The sequence below is a fragment of the Macrobrachium nipponense genome, chromosome 6, assembly GCF_015104395.2.
Source record: "Macrobrachium nipponense isolate FS-2020 chromosome 6, ASM1510439v2, whole genome shotgun sequence".
Taxonomy (NCBI): Eukaryota; Metazoa; Arthropoda; class Malacostraca; order Decapoda; family Palaemonidae; genus Macrobrachium; species Macrobrachium nipponense.
This window is the reverse complement of record NC_061108.1, coordinates 97434935-97456689: the sequence shown is the minus strand read 5'-3', so window position 1 is coordinate 97456689 and position 21755 is coordinate 97434935. Positions and strand designations below refer to the sequence as shown.

Sequence of the window (21755 nt, the reverse complement as noted above, 5' to 3'; positions counted from 1 at the left end):
CCAATCGTGACATTACCAATGCAGAATGGGAACATAGTTAAGAGAACTGTCAATTCAAGTATAATGAAACCAGGTACTTAAAACTTCCCAAGAAAATTTTTGGATTGCATTATAATAGGTTTAAATATAGTGCATATGGAAAACCACCTGATACTTTTGCCTATTCAGGAGCATTTTTATTCTTGCCAATTCAATAAATTTAAGAAATTGTTTTCACATCCAAGTTTTTAAAAGTGTAATGATTATGTAGCCCTGAGTATATTGATTTTGATATGTACAATTAGGAGGAAATGTAAGAAATTAAAATATTCTCATTCAGTATTAGACATTTCATTAATGGGCGCAAATGGACTATATTGATGATTAAAAGAGGAAACCCAAAACTAAATAGAAAACCTGTTTGTACTACCATATTATACGTAGTAGTAATTTTCAAGATATTCCCCATCTCCACCATCTCATTGTTGAATTTAGGAACACTGATAAATACCATGAAGCAAGGACTTATGAAGAACGATACATATTTGTACATAAATCATATCCCAATGTAAGTCGTGTGACAGTGTTTCATTTGATCAAACTGGAAATCATAAAGAGAATAGAGTAACATAAATAAATGCGTAAGGTATGCACTTGTGAATGGTGCAATTTTTGTTCATGCTAAATGAAGCAGTTAGGCCATCAATTAAAGAGTGGTTTAAAAGATATAGGTGATTTATTACAGTAATATACAGGAAAGAAATGTCTTGGAAAATCTAGCTATTTAAAAAAAAGACCTTGTTTAAGATTATGAATATCAGCCAAGGAAAGTATAAAATCCATCCATTTATTTCCAGAGGAATACATATGTAATATGTTTAGATTTTAAGGAAGTTAGTTTACCTTGACTTACAGCAAATTTTAGCCTGCCTGCATAGATAAACGAGATTTGTAACGGAGCACTGACTCCAGATACTGAGTTTAATGCTTCTCTGTCTTTTTTCTACATATTGCAGGTAGGTATGGATATTCTTTTTCAGCCTTCTTTATGCTGATTTTAGCTGTCACTCCAGCACATTATAAATTTGAACTCTGTATCAGTTTTCTTGAAGATGTATAAGAAAATTAAAAGGCAACACTAATAGGATTTATACCCAGTATACTTTTTTTGCTGTGGCACATTCCACACACACACATTATATATATATATATATATATATATATATATGTGTGTGTGTGTGTGTGTGTGTGTATGTATGTAAGTATATATGTATGTATGTATGTATGTATGTATGTATGTATGTATATATATATATTGTATCACCTCAACTTACAGACGGTCAGGGATAACAAATGCCACTGAGCAAGTAAGACTGGCAAGTAACCTACACGATAGGGTACCCCATGGCCAACTTATATAACATATATACTTACTAGTTATATAGTGCAGTTAGATATAAAGTCCCCTAATAGCTAATCTTGGTTGTGATTTTGTGATTATCATTTACTTTGAAATATTAATTTAAGTATCATTCGAATTCAGATATATATCTGCAAAATAAATTCCTTCGAAAAACACATGTACATACCTCTATCTACTTATGCTTGCAAGATATGTAAAAATACTGTGATGTAAAAGAAACATAAACATGGTTCATTTTTAAACAACCCCAAATTCTTCATAAAAAAAAATGACAGCCTTTGGTGTTCTGTGCACTCAGAAGAGTGATGTCCTTTCAGTGTAATTAAACAGCAATTTATGTGTTATTTTAATACTCTCTGGTGAGATTAGCAATTAAAAAGGAACATATGTACACCTTCGCTTTCAGACACGATAAAAAGAAATAATAAATGCACATATCCTACAATATGGTGATGAGAGAGAGAGAGAGAGAGAGAGAGAGAGAGAGAGAGAGAGAGAGAGAGAGAGAGAGAGAGAGAGAGAGAGAGCATGCAAAATACAAACAAGCACACTGTCAGTGTATAGTTTATTGTAATGTGATGCTTATGTGTGTGTATACCCTCTATATATTATATATATATATATATATATATATATATATATATATTATATATATACACATACTGATTATGTGCAATACTACATTTCAGTATTGTATTAAGTATATTGCAGTGCTGCATTAAGTAATATCAATAAATATAATTTACTAGAGAGATAGAGAAAAGTGTGGGCCCAGACTAAGTGCATGTTTTTTACTTACATAATCACTAAAAGGAAAGCATTTGGGTGTGTGTGTGTGTGTGTGTTCACCATCCACCCTCTTAGCACAGCCAGGAAAGCGTTGATCATCAGTACGTTTGTTCATTCATCAGCTGTACACCTCAAAATCCCCATGGGGGTTAGTGCCGTTAGTGCACCTTGTGAGTGTGCACTGTAGGCATTACTTAATGTTCTTTACAGCGCGCCTTCAGCCCCTAGCTGCAACCCCTTTCGTTTCTTTTACTGTACCTGCTTTCATATTCTCTTCCATCTTACTTTCCACCCTCACCTAGCATTGTTTCATAGTGCAACTGCTTTGAGGTTTTCCTCCTGTTACACCTTTTACTGCCAGTTTCCATTTCAGTGCTGAATGACCTCATAAGTCCCATTACTTGGCCTTTGGCCTAAATTCTATGCTCAATGCAGGTCAATACACCCTCAAAGGCACAAACAGGGAAACTTCGGTTTTGTGTGTGTGTGTGCTCATTCAGACTATCTAATACCTCTTGCATACTTACTGGGCTATCCCCAAGATTGAGAGATCATTCGCTTGGTTATCCTCAAGATTGAGAGAAGTTCATTCACGGTCCAATAACCTTATCATACTTATCAGATTTCTATGGTCAGTACAAACTGTTTTTGCTGTTTTTATTGGATCTGGGAAAGTCCAATGAAGCATAATTAAATCTAAGTTTATATATATATATATATATATATTATATATATATATATATATATATATATATATACACCCTCACAGCAAAGGACCTGTAAGTCAAAGGATACATGAGTATCGATGACAACCTCCGGGGAGGTATTAAATCTAATTTATAAATACCCGTAGGCGCCGGAGCAGAGTCTACGAGTAACTGATATATATAAATAGGTAAAGTAACATGTAGCCATATTACACTAGCGCCGGAGTAGGTCCGGTGACACAAGGTAATATAACAAAATATATATATCTATAATTATATATGTGGTACATGAAACTGCATATGGTTATAACATAAAAGGAGGTCATAGAAGGGTAACTGGCCCACTGTTATACTTTCTCTCGAGGTAACACGTATATGTAAGGGGGAAAGAGGGTTAACTCCGCCGGGGGCCGGAGTTGGGCTATCATCCATTTGAAGGCCTACTTGTACCCTCGTGACGTGAAAACATGGACAACGCATAATCGTAAGCCAGAACCCATGGAGTAAAACTCCGGACCTTATACAATAAAAGTATGTGTGTGCTATGTAGGATACGGAAGAACCGCAAGAGGCCCCCGGAGTAGGGCCGAGGCCCATATGACTACCCTAACTCATGTAGTATCTGTCCGGTGGTGGCCAGAGCTGAGTCCGTCGAAGCGGAGAGGATAAGAGAGAGTTATGAGGGGGTGGGTGGGTCAGGGGGTATGGGGGGATCCCACCTCCCCTGCCCGAAGGCTGACCGAGGTACAGTAGGAGGGAGGGGGATGGCCCCGAGCCCCGAGCAAAGCGACTGAGTACGGCAGGCCTGAGCACTGGGAGGTTCCTCCCCCACCGCCTATGCGAGCCCTCCCCCTCTCATGCAGACTCGGGTAGCTAGCTGTGTAGCGAGCGAGTCATCACACCACCAGGGTGGGTGGGCATGGTACGGAGGGGGAAAGGCAAGGGGGAGGAAGGAGGCCAGCAACAGGGTGGCTCGTACGCGATTGACCAGGAGCCCTCATGACAGGGTGAACAGACGCGGTGAGAAAGGCCAGGCGATCACAGTGGCCCATAGGCCAACCAAGTCGAACATAGCAACACGATAAAATAACCATAGAAAATAAATGATACACATTAATGGCAATTATAAAGCTAGGCTAACACGGGGGAAAGGAAAATTAAATGAGAGAACGAGAGAAAGCATGTCTGAAGGGATAGGCTAATCGCAAATCTGACGATCTGGGTATGCTAGCCTACCCCCACGCGGCTAGTCGGTATGCTGTACCGTGATCGGGAGCAGAAGACTAGGAGCACGGACGAATACGGAAGAACACAGTCCTAACGTGAGAATACTCCCAACGAGAGACGGAATCTGGCTAGCCTAGGATATGAACCGAAACATGCCGTCGGAGTACTGAGTCCCCTTGAAAGACTAGGCTAAATAATAAACTAAGCTAGCTGCATGAAATCAATATCAAACAGACAAAGGTATCATAGAAATACTGCTAAAGGGTAAATCTGATGGTATGGAAGACCAAAAGAGTGCCAGGGCCGCCATGCGGTCAGGGAGGAGAAGGCGGCGCGGGAACGATGACACTCCCGCTACCTCATCTCCTCTTCAGTTACACATAAACAAGGGAGATCTTCATAAAATGAGATCTAAAACCTTAAAGCAGTACTTAACTTAGATGCAGAAGCTTGGGCCATCATGAATGGCTACAATGGCTATCAAAGGAATGATGTCACAGGCGTCGGAGGCGCTCACTGTTGTAGTAGAGGGTAGCGGGGGCTCTAGTTCGGCTCCTCCGTAGTTGGGGGTTGTCGAAGGAAGAAGCTAAATGGCAAGGGACCTCTGGTAGTGGTATCCACTCGCTCTTTATCTATACTGACACCTTTTATTAAAAGGTGAGCGAGCCATTTATCTTGGCACTATATTGTTTCTCTTTTTCTCTGGTATGAATAGCAATATTTATACCTTAGAAATAGTATCAAAGGAACCATTTCACGGAGCGACACAGGCTGAGCCCAGAAATATATATATATATATATATATATATATATATATATATATATATATATATATATATATATATCATCAACATCATCATCATTATCAGCCATTGCTAGTCCACTGCAGGACAAAGGCCTCAGACATGTCCTTCCACTCTTGTATGTTTGTGGTCTTTCTATGCCATTCTGTCCTTAGCTCGTCAATCCATCATCTCTTCCTTCCCCTGCTTCGTTTGCAATCTCTAGGGACCCATTCTGTTATTATTTTTGTCTATCTATTATCTGACATTTTCATTATATGTTCTGCCCACGCCCATTTCTTTTTCTTACTTGTTAGAATATCCTCTACTTTAGTTTGCTCTCATATCCATGTTGCTCTTTTTCTTTCTCTTAGTGTTATTCCTATCATTATTCTTTCCATAGCTCTTTGAGCTTATGTTCTAGGGCGTTAGTAAGGCTCCAACAAGTTTCTGATGCTTAAGTTAATACTGGTAGGATCATCTGATTAAATATTTTTCTTTTTAGAGAGAGTGGCATTTTACTTTTCATAATCTCATTTTGTTTACCAAAAGCTCTCCATCCCATGCTTATCCTTCTTTTAATTTCGGTCTCATGTTTTGGGGAAACACTTACTGTCTGTCCTAAGTACGTATATTCATTAGAGGTTTCTCCATAACCCTTATTTGTTTTCTCTGCATTTTCATTGAACATTATCTTAGTTTTACTCATATTCATTTTCAGTCCTACATTTCTGCTTTCTCTATTCAGATCTTCTATCATCTTTTGTAATTCTTCCCCTGATTCACTGATTAGAACTATGCAATCTGCAATTCTTAAGTTGTTAAGGTATTCCCCATTAATGTTAGTTCCTACATTTTCCCATTCTAAATTCTTAAAAACTTCTTCTAGGCACGCTTTGAATAATTTAGGAGAGGTGGGATCTCCCTGTCTAACACCTTTCTCAATTGGAAATTTCTCGCTGTCTTTATGTAGTTTTAGGATTGCTGTGCTACCCGTGTAGATATCTTCAAATGTTCTGACATAGGATTCATCTATTCGTTGCTTTTGAAGGGCTTTCATTACTGCTGAAGTTTTGACAGAATCAAAAGCTTTCTCATAGTCTACGAATGCCATACATAGTGGTTTGTCATACTCTGTTGGTTTTTCCTTTAGCTGGTTAATTATATTGATAAGGTCAGTTGTTGAATACCCGCTTCTAAAACCTGCCTGCTCTCTTGGTTGATTAAAGTCTAGCTGTCTTTCTATTCGGCATAATATGATCTTTGTAAATATTTTATATATTACTGAAAGTAAACTTATTGGGCAGTAATTTTTCAGGCCTTTCGTGTGTCTCTCTTCTTGTGAATTAATATAATGATAAAGTTTTCCAAGCTGTAGGTATAGAGCATTCTTGCAAGCATTTTGTGTAGAGTTCAGCGAGGTTTACTAATTATGAAATCTCCTCCATCTACTATCATCAAATCAATTGTTAGGCCATCTTCTCCTGCTGCTTTGTTTATTTTCATACCTTTTAATGCTCTCTTTAGTTCTCCTACTGTTACTTTTGGTACTGGCTCAGGTGTTTCATTATTTCTGTTGACAAAGTTATTTCCTATACCACCACTGTACAGCTTTCTGTAGAAATCCTCAGCCATTTTTATCACTCTATCCCTTTTCTTGATAATATTTCCATTTTCATCCTTTAAAACAAATATCTGCAGTTGCCCTGTTCCAAGTCTTCTTTTCAGCAACTTGATGCTTCTTCCCTTCTTTAGTGTTTCCTCAATTTTGGTCTGATTGTGTTTAAGAATGTCTTGGGTTTTTAGTTTGTTTATTGTTTTGGATAGTTTTGCTAGTTCTATTCATCTCTCTCGGAGTTTACCCTCATTTCCAATCGTTTCTTTATTACGTTTTTGGTGTTTTCTGATAGTTTTCCTTGATCTTGCATAGGAACTTTCCCACCTATCTCTTGTGCTGATTCCAATACAAATTTTAAGGTACTATTCGTTTCTTCTTCACTTGCTTCCATTTCATCATGTAGGTGGGAGTGTCTATTTTGTATTGCTAAACTAAATTCATCAGATTTTTCTCTTATTACAGGAGTGTTTATTTTCTTTCTTAAAATTAGTTTTTCTCTTTCTTTCCTTAGATCTAGACAAGTTTTACTTCTCACCATTCTATGGTTGCTTGACATTAACTTGTTTACTGTTACATCTTTATGTTATATATATATCTATTATATATATATATTATATCTATATATATATTATATATATATATAATCTCTATATATCTATATATATTACCTTATATATAATATATATATTTATATATATATATTATATTATATTATATTATAGATATGTATTATATATATAGATATATATATGATATATATATATATATATATACATATATATATAGATCTATATGTATATATAGTTACATATTATATTATATATATTATATTATCTATTATATATTTATATATTATAATATAATATAATATATAATAAATATAATTATATAATAAACTATATATATTATATATAGAGTTTATTTTATATTAATAATTATATTATATTATTTTATATTATAATATTATAATAATAAATTAATATATATATTATATATATATATAATTTTAATAAAACTATGGGCTTTTGTTTTTACTGATAAGCTTCTTTAGACTTAATTTTGCCAAAAAATTTACGTACAGAGTTACATTTCATCTTGCTTTCAAGCATGTCTGTTCCTGTAATCTGAATGGAAAATAGTAAAAGAATTATGGAAAGGCTAAATAGCATTGGGAAAGAAAAATTGTACCAGTATTTTCTTCAAGTGGAGTAACACCATAAGATAGAAGACAGTAAAATTTTGGCACATATTACATTCCTTGTCGTGACTATAGTCAGTGTCCTGTAGAAGAAAATTGAAAAAGTCTAGAACCCAAATTAGAGGAGTGTTGGTGAACCACTAGTCCACATAAAATTTATGTAGAAGTTACAACCTACACATTAGAGTTGGGATATGAAATGAGATTTAAACAGTTTCCCATAAGAACTGAGATGGGAATAGAGATATGAACATAGGTAGACAGTAGAAGGTGCACCCATATCCGGGAATAACACTCTTCAGTAACAAAAGAACAGTGAAGGGAGACCAGATTACATTTTTAATTTGCATAGCATTTTTTTTAATATGCATAGCCCCGTTGCTGAATAACCACTGGTTCCACGCAACATAAAAACACCATACAAACTAACAAAATACAAACAATATGCATAGCAGCTAACATAAAGAATTCTTCTCCTCTCTCTTCACAGATGTCAGTGTTGGCAACTAATAGTGGCACTCTTTACACAGGCATCCATGAGCAAAAAGGCAAGCCATTCCAAAACCCCCACACCTGACCTTTTCACTTTTTAACAGCCTATCTATAATTTTATACCTTGTATGTTTAACATTAACCATTATTTTTACTACTTATTTCTAACTTTGTTTTTTGGATATGACAGTGTAATTTTTTTTCAATATTTTTGTCTGAAGAAGCTTGTCATTATTGAGTGGTGAAAGTGAACAGATTACCTATTGAACTATGTACTAATGGAACACTTTAATTATACAGGCAATCCTCAGTTATGGGGGTTCTATTCTGATGCCTTGATGATAAGTGAAATTCGGCGATTTTCGGTGCTTATCGGCGCCGATAACCAGTTAATGGCGCCTCTGTTAGGCATGTATCATAGCCAATACTTCATTATTTTCACCAATAATGGGTTCCCTTGTGATGGCTTGATGTTATGCAAAAATTTGCATATTTTGGCACTTACTGGCGCCAACAATTGGTTAATGGTGCCTCTGTTAGGCGTGCATTATCGCCAATACTCGATTATTGGCACCGATCACTGGAAATCGGCGCATTTTGGCACTTGACAAGTGCCATAAAACTGGGGCTGCTGATAACCGGAGACTGCCTGTATTTAATTTAGCCTTCATATTTTCAGTACAGCAGTACACACACACACACACACATGTATATATATATAAAGTAGTATATAGGAGGTTAAAAAAGGAAATAAAAATATGTGGTGGGATGAGGAAAGAAAAGATTTATTTAAGGATATACAGGGGCTATCTACGGTGAATTTGTATCCTAGTAGTACTGTGAAGGTGAACAGAGGAAGGGATAGGGTAGCCAAATAGTGAGAGAGATGAAGAGGGCAAGTTATAGAAGTAAATGAAAGAAGGCAAGCAAGAACTATATTGTTATTACTATTATTAGCAAAGCTGCAGTAATAGTAGATAAAGCAGAATGCTACAGGACCAAGATCCTCAAAAAGGAAAAAGCTAAGTATTGAGAAAGAGGTTCAGTACATAATAAATTTTATGAAAAAATAATATAGAAGACCAAATAACATAAAGCAAGTAAATTGTGAAATGAAACTACATAGTAACCTGTTTGACAAAAAAAAAATGCATTTGCAGCGAGTTTGAAGTTTTGGAACTCCAACACATGATTGCGTAGATCTTACCATAATTTGGTCACAGCTGGAATAAATCTCCAAAATGTTGTACTGAACCTCACAATAGTATAGACATGCTTGTTATAATTAATTGCATTTAATTGCATATCTAGTGCTTCATGGTGGATTGTTTGGTTTTGAAAGATCTGAGTCCAGTGAAGCCTAGTTTCACAAATTAACCTGTTCCAAAACGTGCAGCGTAAACTGGTTATTCGTAAACTTAGAGGATTTTTCCTGTAAAAAAAAAGAAATACAGTAAATGAAATTTATGTGCTGCTCCACACCAAAAAAAGATATGTTTAGAAATATATTCTCTATAGAATAACTATAGATTTACATGTAGAAGACAATAAGAAGTAATTGTAAGTGACAAAGTAAACAAATAGTAACATTCAATTTACCTTTATTGAGGACTTTTGTTGGCTAATGGTGGATAGTAATGAGTGTGGAGGAGGAGAGGGGTTATTGCTATGAAGGGAAGTCCCCTTCCATGAAAACTTCTGGTAATGAGTTTTCTGGGGTAATTTTTCTTTTAGGTCCTTGGTGTGGCGCAGTGGGAGTCTGTCTCACTAAGAACCTGTTCAGAGAGACTGGTTTTTACCTGATTTTTAAAATGTCACTAAAAATGTTTATAGGACAGGTTGCTACATCTTTATCTGGTAGATACTTTTCAGCAAAACTTTGAAAACCTTCCCATACCCCACAAATTTTTTAAAACCCTCCGATTTTCTGTGGTTATCTCCTAGGAAATGTATGTCTTCCATGGCATTTTTTTCTAGGAGAGGTTTGTCTCATCACAATTAAAAGCTTGTTGGTTCAGGCATCCCTCACTGTACAAGTTTTTTTTCATTTTACAACAAATATTTTGCCTTTTTTTACCAGAACTGGCAGCTTCCAAATCCCTCACAAAACTGGGAATACAGGTTTTTTTCATCAAACCTTCCTCTGCTTGCCTTACATGATTCCACATCTTTATCACTTGTTCCTTGGGCTTTCTTTACAAGATCCAGCAAGCAACTGCCTCACTGTTTCTCAACTGATGGTCTCAGAAGTGCTGTCGCCTGCTAAATGTTTCTCATTTATCAAGATTAACAGTAGCTTTTCAAAATCATCAGTTTGTGTTCTTGGTGATTGCTGCTTCACCTTTTGCTACTTTAGCATTCTTTATATCTTCGTGACAATTATTGAGCTGAACGCCGACATTGGTTTCCTGTACACCCTGTGGCAAAGTCAGCCACATGCCTGCCAGCTTCATGTTTAGCAGTAATCCCTGTTTTCAGATCTGTCAACATCCTCACAAATTTTTTCATAGGGTCATCCTTACCAAAATCTTTCTTGTGAGCCATAGTGTGCTACATGTTAGTTAAGCAATTAAATAATATAAATAGAAAGATAAATTGTTCAAGCAATTAAATAATATAAATAAAAAGATAAATTGTTCAGAGAATTTGAAGGCTGAAGTTCACTGGCTGAGATATAAGCCCAAACTGACCTAAGCCTCCTTTGTTTTCCCCTCTTGCTTTGTGGAACCCATGCACCCAGCCCATACAAGTTTGAATAACTTTTTTGTACTCATTACTCCAGGGCGTGAACTCGCATGATTTTTACAACAAAGTTTTATTCATGAACTGGATTATACTTAGTGAAAGACATTTGTACAGGTTCCAATGTGTAGGATACTCAGAATTATGAAACATATACTGTGAGCTGATTTAGCAATGGTACCAGAGATTAATACTAAGATTTGTGATGTGAAATTTAATGGAGCTCACATTATTTCCCAACAGTTTAAGCTGCAAGTTAGCTTGTGAGGACCAAACTTGGAAATAAGTCTCAGAACATGGTAATATAAAGATAGAACCATTTCTTCTAGACAGACATCTTTCAGAACCATTTCTTCTAGACAGACAGCTTTCAAAATATTTTGAAAGACTGTCTCATTATAACACTTTTCTTTGTGTATTTCAAAGGTGAATTTACAACTAAAAAATGCACCTAGAACTCTAAGCAAGTTGCATGTAGTTTAAGAAGAGCTGTTAGTAAAAATATCTTGGTGGAGAAACAGATGTTCTAGGCCTTCATCCCCACAATTTGTGCCCTGTACTAATTTTAGCTATAACTGTGTTAAGAGATTCACCAACCACAAATCTATATTCAAGCGATGGTCTTGATTCAAAGAGAATAGCATTTCTTGCATAAGCAACAAGCCAAACATATTGTCCTTGTATGGTGTAAGTAGTCATGGGTTAAGAAAACTACTCTGAGAAACACCCACTTATTTGTTCCATGTATCTGTTCATCAACTTGTCTTGATAATCTAGTATTGAGAAATCCAATGATATTGCTGAACATTGTTCACCCAACTCCCATCTGTCTTTAATTTGGAAATAAGGGCCCAATGATTAATAAAGTCAAAAGCAGCATTAAATTCAAGACCACTCATAAAACTTCATAACTAAAATCTATAGATTTTTGTATGTCACTGGGCATTGAAAGAAGTGCAAACTACAAAAGAGATTATTATTCTCTACACATACATTGATATATTTTACCAACAGACATTCAGAAACTAGGAAACGCAAGATTTATAAATTGTGTGGTAATGAGTATTTTGTAGATTTTTTTTATTGTAGAAGATAGAATGATGGTGAATGCTTCAAGAATAGTTAAAGTTCACTTCAAAATAAAACTGCAAGTGGAAATGTTGAAGAAATAAGGAGATTAGTCATAAAGGTTTAAAAATTGGAAAGAGTCAGATATGGGATAATAGGTGAAATGCTGTGATACTGCAATGAAACTGGATCAAATGACTGACCAGGGTACGTAAGATATGTCTGGATAATAGCAAAATTTAAAATTGGTGAGGATAGAAGGAATAATTGTCATTACTTTGTATATGGGTAAATGTGATAGATAAAAGACAATAGTGGCATTGATACAGGAAGAGCAATTTTCCCATGTACAAATAAATAGGAAGGGATGGAGTCAGGAATGGCCTCTGTTGATAAAACATCTGTCAAAACAAATTAGGAAATGAGTCATTGGAAAAGGCTTACTAAACAACAATGAACCTGACTAGGGATTAAGCTACAAAGAAGTAGAAAATACAGAAAGAGCAGCATGGGTTTAACCAAAGAAAAGGTTGTGTTGGTAAAACTAAAGGAAAACTTATTATAGCATTGATATAATAGCACTGGTAGCTATAGATTTTATGTTGGGCGTATTGAAGAGGTATGGCATAAATTCTAATTTGTTGAGAGCATTTACAAGTTTTTATAATGGAAGGAAAGCTTGTGTTACACTATGTAGACTGGAAAGTGAGTAGTTTGGTGCAAAAATGGATCTCGAACTAGCTGTTTCATAGCTTTATGGAGGAGTTATGCAAGACATTAGAGAAAGGAATTTAGTTGTTGATGCTCAAAGCTGTGGAATGAGAGCATTTGTGAGAAGATAGCTAAGTGCCTTTAAAAATGAAAATGTTGAATGATACATTGAGGAAAAAATAAGAATTTGGAAGTATTGGGATGAGAAACAAAAGGCATGCTTAAAGAGTGCTGGACAGATGTTGTGGAAGAGGTTTTGTACAAAAGGGCCTTGAAAGACTGTAAGATTGTGGTAAATAGCACAGTTAGTGTGGAGTTTTGACGTGCTGCTAAGGAGCTCTGTTGTAAAATGGTTAATGTTATGGATGTTTCCTGCAAAGGAGGGGTTGGGGGTTTCGTCTTTCATTCAGCAGTTGAAGGATTAACATGACATTGATGGATATAGTGCCTTTTCCTCTGAAGCCATCCCTGTAAGTGTCTGAATATGGGGTTCATCCATGATTTAGTAATCAGTGTATGAATGTGTCATTAACAGTTTTTTTAGCCCTTACCAGAGGGAACAGCTTAATTCTGATGTATATATATTTATCGGTAGATGTAAGTAAATATTAAGACTGGATTGAGCCCTGTTCAATGCTGTTGTGAGTTTAGGCCTTCTCTAGTTAGCAGTCTAATTAAAAGATAGTAGAATATTCAAAAGGCATGTTGTTATTTATCTGAACAATACTACATATTTGTGTTTCTTTGTATATGTAGGTACTGTATGTGTATGTCTTGCAGTTTATATGTAATTTATCTTTGTGTACATAACTGTAAATACATATACTTGAGTATGAAAATAAAAGAATGTAAACGATTTATTATACAATTTGTCTTCAGAATTTTATTGAATGATAGTGACAGGTATTTACCAATGTAAAAGATGTATCATACGATTTGTCTTCAGAATTTTATTGAATGATAGTGACAGGTATTTACCACTGTCAGTTTTCCCTTGGGTATTTCAAAATATTTTACAGATATTATTCCAAAATATTTTACAAATATTTAAAGGGTATTGCTAACAGATTGTCTGATGTAAGAATTTGGAAAAAATTAAATGTGTTAAAAAAATGGCTGTAGACAAGTCTTCAGGCTATATATTGATCAAAAAGTATAAAGGAGTGATGTTTTATTTAAATTTTGTGTTGCGTAAGTTCCACTAAGTAGGAGGAAGTTTAGTTTTACAATTAGAATTATTATTTAGATTAAATTTTTTTTCTTTCTGTTTGGTTTATTGGCACTAGCAAGTTACTACTGGTAAATCCACCATAAATTTGTTATCCATTATAGAAGGCTGATCCTCTCATGTACTGTTCATATCCCTATACATTTATGATTTTTTCCGTATAAAGGTTTTGGTTTGGCTTTTTGTTGCATAACTTTTGTATTATTTTAATCAAAATAATTTTTGTCATCATTATGATTACCATCATTGCAATAATTAATATTAATTTATCTGAATAATTTTAGATATTTTTAGTAACATTCATGACAGTAGAAGTTTCTGGTCATGTGGGTCAGTTGGTGAATCTGATTTTAACTCCTGATCTTGGTAATTTTAAAGTTTTTGACAAAAACCATGCAAAGGAAATTTTTTTTTTTATTCTTTAAAAAAGTCAACATTTAAGTCTTTCTGGAGCATAGGAATAGGGTACATGATTTTTAATCAAGTTCCTTTCACAAAATAGTCAATAAATCTTTCAAGAACTTGAGAAGTTAGTAACACTGACTTATTTTAATAAAAGCAGCAGTTTATTGAGATGCAACGTAAGAACCAATGCTCTTCTTTGAAAGTGAGGATTTTGAGACTTTTATTCATAAAAAATTATAGATTTTTATCATCCAGTGATGCACTTAGATTAAACTGGATTACAATTTGATTGCAATACATCAGTTCAAAGATATTTAAAAATAAAATCTCACCGTATATATATAAAAGACAATAATCCTCATGAATTTGTATGTTGTGAAGTACCATACTTGTTTTATGCCTCAGATTTGCAAATATGTACTCTCATTGTTTACAAAATTCTTATTTGCTGAAAAGTTGTCTTCCATTACAAATACTCCTGAAGCTCCTATTTAGAGGTGCTCACAAAAACATAGAATTATAGGTCATATTTTTTTACATGGAGTTTATAAATTTTATATAAGCTTTCATTAGTTTTGACTTGTTATACATAAAGCACTGCATCATAGCAAAACCTTATAATACGTATACATAAAAGGAAAGGTTAGCGGTTAAAGGGGTTTTGCATAAAGGATAATTTATTTAAGCATGGAGTAACAATTTTCATATCTTTGTTTTTTATAGCAATAGGTATGAATGTTCACTATTTTAGATTTTAGTGGAAAGTTGGCCTGATCCTGTTATCACCTTTTTCGTTAAGGTTGTATTAATGGGAAAGTAATGTGGATAAAAGTTATTCTTAAATATCCTCTCAAGTTCATGATATTTATATCTTTTACTAATTTCATTTCACGTACCACCATCATTTTTTTATTTATCAGTTTTACTTCTATTGCTGATCCAAAAACTGTGATCTCACAAGTGTTATTTCCTATTCGTAGTATGCAGGACTAATAACCACATCTACATTTCTCATAAATAAATAGATTTGTATGTTCAGGCATAGGGGTGCTGTGCTGTCACTTGTATGTGATATGAAATGTTAATGTTGCCAAAGAGGGTGAATGACCACATGTTTTCCTTTGTTGTATATAGTGCCTAATACTGTACAGTATACATATTCAGGCTTTGTATGTACTGATGCTTATAGCTTTGCATGTTTGTCAAACAAAGCACACATGATGCTGTGAAGTAAGTTTGAAAAAGGCAGAAGGACAGTGATGTATACAGAGCATACTCAGAAGTACAGTAGTTGCAATCCTGTTTGCAGCTTGATGATGATTGCTACAATTACACTGATGGTTATGGTGACGTTTACGTTGGTGTTTGTCTGTGTGTGTGTGTGTGTGTGTGTTCATGTGGAGCAGGACTGAGGCATGTATTATTGCAGGTGCAATGTCCCCGGCACCATCTCGCCTGGCGCCCCTGCCTAGCCCCACTGGCCTCAGTCCTCGCCCTCGCCCAAAGTCCCTGTTTGTGCGGCTCAATAGTTTCCGCAAAGCCTCGCTTCTTAGCCTCTCCTCAACGGCGTCAAGCCCACAGTGCGAGGCCCCCGCATTTACCTTTGACGATTTGCTCAAGCTTCATAAACGTAAGGCTGTAAAACCATCATTTCTTTCCTAAACACTCACACTCATTCTTCTCTGTCACTTCTTTATTCCTCTTCTTTCTCTAACTCTTCTCGTTGTTCACTGTCCCTTCTGCTGCACAGATTCTATTGTCATCTCTCAAACCCACCTTTGCTCTGTATTCCTTTTCCTCTTCTTTTTATTCCTGTTCTTTTCATCCAATATCTTCTGGATACAATTCTCAGTCTTCCTCTATACATCTTAAACTAGTCACTATTATTAAAACAAAACAGTTGCTGCCTCCAATCATGCGACCTGAGTACTAAACTATACTGAATATATCCTTCGCAAATCAGTTTTCCACAATAATTTCCGGTAACTGTAAATATAAACACCACTTTGTTTCTCATTTTGAAGTTAACACTTGAATCTTTTTTTATACTTCTGTCTTTAGCGAGAAATTTTGTAACTTTTTCTGAATATATCAGAACTCATAAAAGTAAATTAAAGAGAGAATTTTGAAAACTCGTTTTCATGAAAGTCTGCTTTCCCTCTTGCAAGCTGTCCTGATATCTTTTCCACATGCTGTGATGTGAATCTAGTTTAGCAGATGCACCTGCAGCAGCAGCAGCAGCTTAACAGTGCAAAGAAGCCTGCAAGCTCCTCTGAAAATGTTGTGGCAAAAAGAAATGAACGGAAGTACTTCTGTCAGAATGCCAAGAGTTTAGAGTTATCCAGATCTTCTCACACACTGCTTAGGTCTGCTTGCCTTAGTGCTTTTTTATATATGAGCTTTTTCGCTTGTTGAGGGACTCCCCTTGCTCATAATATCAGTAAATAAGCCAAGTAAGAATGCCAAGGCTTCCATTCTAATGAAATGTAACTGCAGATTTTCCTTCCCTTGCCACATCCAGTCATTTAATTTAACATTACAATACTATCACAAACGTTTTCTGGTTTTTCTTTTTTCTCTTATCTCTTTCAGGAATGTGCACGGTGGTATTGATATGGCGAAGATAATTAAGGCCATTCGTGTTAAACAACATAAAATCATTCTTTTATAAAGATTGCCCTATCTACTTTGTCTTACTTTGTTCCTTGCTTCATATGTTTTTCTAAAATATGGTTTTTTTTTACAACTAATATGTTATAAGAATACATTACTATTTACATCAGTTTTCAACATTTCATTGTACTGTTCATTATCCAAGAGATTATTATTTCAATATTGTCTTGGTTCACTGTCTTGATTTTCAATAATTTTATGAAATATAATTTTTGTGTAGCATACTCCTCCCAAGTTTTACGTTTAAAGCTGCCTGTGTGATGTTCCCTGAACTAATTTTATTACCTATTATCAGTGAAAATTCCAGTTACAGTGCATATACAAATGGGAAACTTTCTTTTGTAGTCAGAAATTTTGTTCATCATTGTTGTTTTAGGCACCTTTGTTTTTACTGTATGTACTGTATATGCAGTATTACTATCTATAATATTGCAAGTGGCATGTTAAATGTTTCCATTACATCCTACCATACAAGTAATTTTAAAGTGAAAATATTCGTTTTAAGATTCAGAAATAAATACTTATTTTGTAAGATATTCATTATATTTAAAAGTAGTTGAGCCATCTAAACAGTCACACTTTTCTTTTTTGGAACACATATGTACAGCATATGAATTTGAAATAAATATTTGCAACTGTAGTCTGTACCCAGCAGTATCTGGCAGACATGAGTTTTTTTTTTAATTTTGATGTAGGACTGATTATAGCATATTACACATAGATGTTTTGTTTCTTGTGTTTCTTCCCTTTCCCTTATATTTATAAGCACAACCCTTATATTTATAAGTACAAAAGTTATTTAATAATAATTTTGGAGATAATGAACATGTACATGTATTGTATTTTGCCATTTATTCCCCCATTTATATCCTACTCCATCTTTTAGTACTAAGCATATTAATCATCTTGTCATTCCTATTATTTTAGTTATAATTCAGATTAATTCAGCTTTTTACAATTATAACATTACATTGAGAAGGAAAACTTCATTTCCCATAACTCAAAGGGACATTTAAACTATCACCCTTTTCATTTTGGCCTTGAGAAAATTAAATTGATTGTCAATGCTAATTTGGTCCCATCATTTTTATATTTGTGTTCACTTTTGCAGCACTGGATAGATGTGATTAACTTATTGTTGGTCTTAATTGTGGCATTTTTAGTTTTCCAATAATTTTCTTAAAACTTATGTAATACAGTATGTGGTTGCAAGGTCATTTCCAGTGGTATGACTTAATCTCACATAACCCATTCTGATAAAACAATGGATTTAACAACTTGCAAGACATTAAACTCCCTCATTAGTTGCTGCATTTGTAAATTGTCGTGGTTTGCACTAAGTTAAACTTCCCAGACTGTAGTCTAATAAAAGTTAACAAGTGTAGATGTCAAATCTTAACCTGTAGTTGTAAGTTGTAAGTAGCCATGTTGTTCAGTGTTGATTTGCTTTACTTGAAATGTCCTTTATTTCTGTAACACTGTTTAGTGCCTTGTCATTTTCATGCAGAGGCCTGGAAAGGTGATAAATAATTTTATTTGTTAGCATCTCTCATTGTGTAACTATTACAATATGTATAATACCATTAGAATCAACACCAAACAGAATTTTTTTTTTTTTTTAGAATATCCAGCAATAATATGTAATCAGTAATACAATGTTCTCAAAGTTAGTATACATGAGAAAATAATTATCTTAATAGTTTGTTTGAATTAATGAATAATCTTGTCGCCCAAGTACAGCATTGTTTAAAATTACATACTAGCTTGGTCAAGTTTTTGCATTACATCATATCTTCATTAGTAAGTTAACACATAATCATTGTCATACTACTGTGATATCTGACCACCACTTCCTGCCTCATATACATACTCTTGATTTGATGTCCTATAGACTCATGACAGATGATCGGTAATTCAAGTAATTAGAAACCCCTGTGAGTGATAATTAGACTTTATAGTGTTGTCTTATTGTACACTGTTCAAGGAGAATCAATAAGTGAGTAATGAATAATCTTGTTTCCAAAATTATTGCCATAAGATGACAGTCACTAGATGTAAATCATTTGCACAAAAACTTCAATGCCTTTGTTATTGAATTCATATACATAAATAGAATTCTAATTCTGCATTCATCATTCTTGGCATTCTGGAACATTTTTTAATAAAAGAATCTGCTCCACTTTGAAAATGAACCAGTGCAAAATTAAAAACAAATTAAATATTCAAATAGCAGCATTAATATGTCATTTCCTGCTATGAAATAATTGAAAGGGGTGTAAACTGGCAGTGCTACCGCAACACTTCCTCTGATCCCTTATGCTGTTTGTCATGAGCAAAGGATGATTTTACTCTTGAATTAAGTTACCATCCCTAAAGTATTTTGTAAAGTTTCTGTGGTTAATGGTGTAATTGATTTTTATAAAATAGTACACATCTTCCATTGTGAAGTTTTTTGCATTTCTCTTTCTCATATCACCATTACACACTTGCATCATAAATAGATTACTAATTGGGTTATGGCCAATCTTTCTGACTTTCTGGCTGTATATTAATTCATAAATGTGAATAGATATATATTTAGGCATGTATTTACTTGAAAGCTTTGGAAAAACTCTTTGAGCTGTTTTGCCGAAATTAATATTAAAATAATTAGTTATGCCTTGATTCACTTTTCATTGTTTAAAGAATGATGTAGTAAATCAAATGTGTCAAGTAAAAACCAGGAAGTTTAAGTAAAGATTTTAATAAGTACATACAAACAGTACATATATATGGAAAACCACTCATTAAGTAGCCCTTATGGGGTTTGTTGTTAACCATAAGAGATACATCAAATGCACAAGTGTCAATACAGTAGATATTTGCCATATTTTTTTCTCCCTTCACTTTTTAGGTTGTATTCTGAGACAGGTACTGGAAACTGTTGTGTTATCAGAACAATCATCCACAGCCTTTACCTCTTTTCTATATCCTCACTTCACCACTTTTATCAGATATAGACTTCATTTTGGAATGTCCATTCGTTCAAGGGTCGTAACAACATTCCCTTATCCCTTAACAGGATAACTATGGCTATGATTATTTTCCTTTCCTCATGTCATATCCACTACTGATGATGATATTTGTGTGTGGGTGTACCATAAAACAGGAGGGTCAGCAGCCAGCAGTAGTGGCAGTCCGAGGCGAACACAGCACAAGTGTCGATCCCAGACAGCCAGCCCTCGGGTGGACAGCAAAAAGATTCTGCGACACCTGGTGACTCCGCCTGTAGGTCACCGTGCCAGCAGCTTTGACGAATTGCTTCACCTTCACACCCAAACACCAAAATGTAGTGTAGTAAGTAGGCTGGCTTATTTAGCATACAGTTGATTCCTTTATTTCCTTGTGCTCCTTCACCTCTTGAATCTACTCATGGCCTTAACTTGACTTGAGTGCTGCCATTATTCTGATCTTACTCTCTCATTACCATCAATATTAGACAAACCATACTAAATTTGGGAATCAGTCTTGATGTCTGTAGTTTGAGCCCCTTTGCACAGCGCTCTCAGGTGTTTATCTTTCACACATTTACTATTTTACACATTTACTACTTAAATATGTAAAAGAGAATACTTTGAGTATGTACTTGTAAGAACTTTTGTGGATGAGATATTAACAAAGAATTGTTAAATAATTTAGAACTGATTTTCAGTACAAGCAAAGAGTTGTTGTTAATTTTTATTGCCTACACTGAAACAGAAAGTGTTGTACTCAGCCCAGAATGAAGAGAGGATTTCAGTGTTTGAGCAGTGTGATGAAACAATGCTGCAAACTCCTGCTTTTCGTATCCTTAACATTATGTTCAGTCTTAGATGTCTCAGGATTAATCCATGTGCCATGCCAAATTCATGTAGTTAAATTTTTCAAATTAAATTTCTGAGTTAGGAACTCTATATTAATTTCACAGAATTTAATTATTCCCAAGAACTGAGTGGTTAGCATTAATTGTTGAAATAACTTGAGGAGAGGAAAGTTTTGAGTTCACTGACATTCTAGAGGGCTAGGTAGATGATTTTTATTTCTTGTAAATGTGTGAGCTTATAAGTTCCTTCTTGTTCAAGCTCAATTTGACTTTCATGTACAGGATACATATTACTTTTTAACTTCTGGTAAAATTTAATTTTCTTATTAATAACACTGATTTATTTTTGATACTGTCATTTGAAAAATAAATTCACTTAACAGTGCTAGTGCAGTTATGATGAAACCCATAAAAGTTTCCTTAGAAATTTTAGTTGAAAAGGTACTATTAATCATTTACTTGGCATAGAGTCCATAGGTTACATTAATATGCTTACAACTTACCATAATATGCCAACATTTTATGTACGGTTTTGCCATGAATTAAATGCTGAATATTTCGTAAAGGTAATTTTTGTATGACACTCTTCAGGCCATTTCATATGGTATATTTTCAGCACTTGCGAATCTGTAGCACATTCTCAGCTAACAGGTGTTTGTATTTGGTACACTTCCATTGAATTGGTAATGAAAACTGAGTCATTATAAAACTTTTGAAGTTGCACTGGTTCAATTTTTCCATTTAGCCTGCTGTTAAAGTGGTGCTGGTACATTCATTTGTTCTGAAAAATTTTGTATCATATTTTTTGATAACTGTATGATTTAACTTGTAAAATATTGTATGTTGTTGAATTCTATTCAATATGAGTATGA

General features: G+C 34.5%; 1 protein-coding gene across 1 annotated transcript in view; it reads left to right on the top strand.

Annotated features, from left to right (window-relative positions):
• LOC135216596 (uncharacterized) overlaps positions 1–21755 on the top strand; it is a 987502-nt gene that overhangs the window by 834297 nt on the left and 131450 nt on the right. Inside the window, 2 exon segments of the mRNA XM_064251975.1 lie at positions 15799–15999; positions 20191–20378. Of these exon segments, the coding sequence (XP_064108045.1) occupies positions 15799–15999; positions 20191–20378 (389 nt within the window).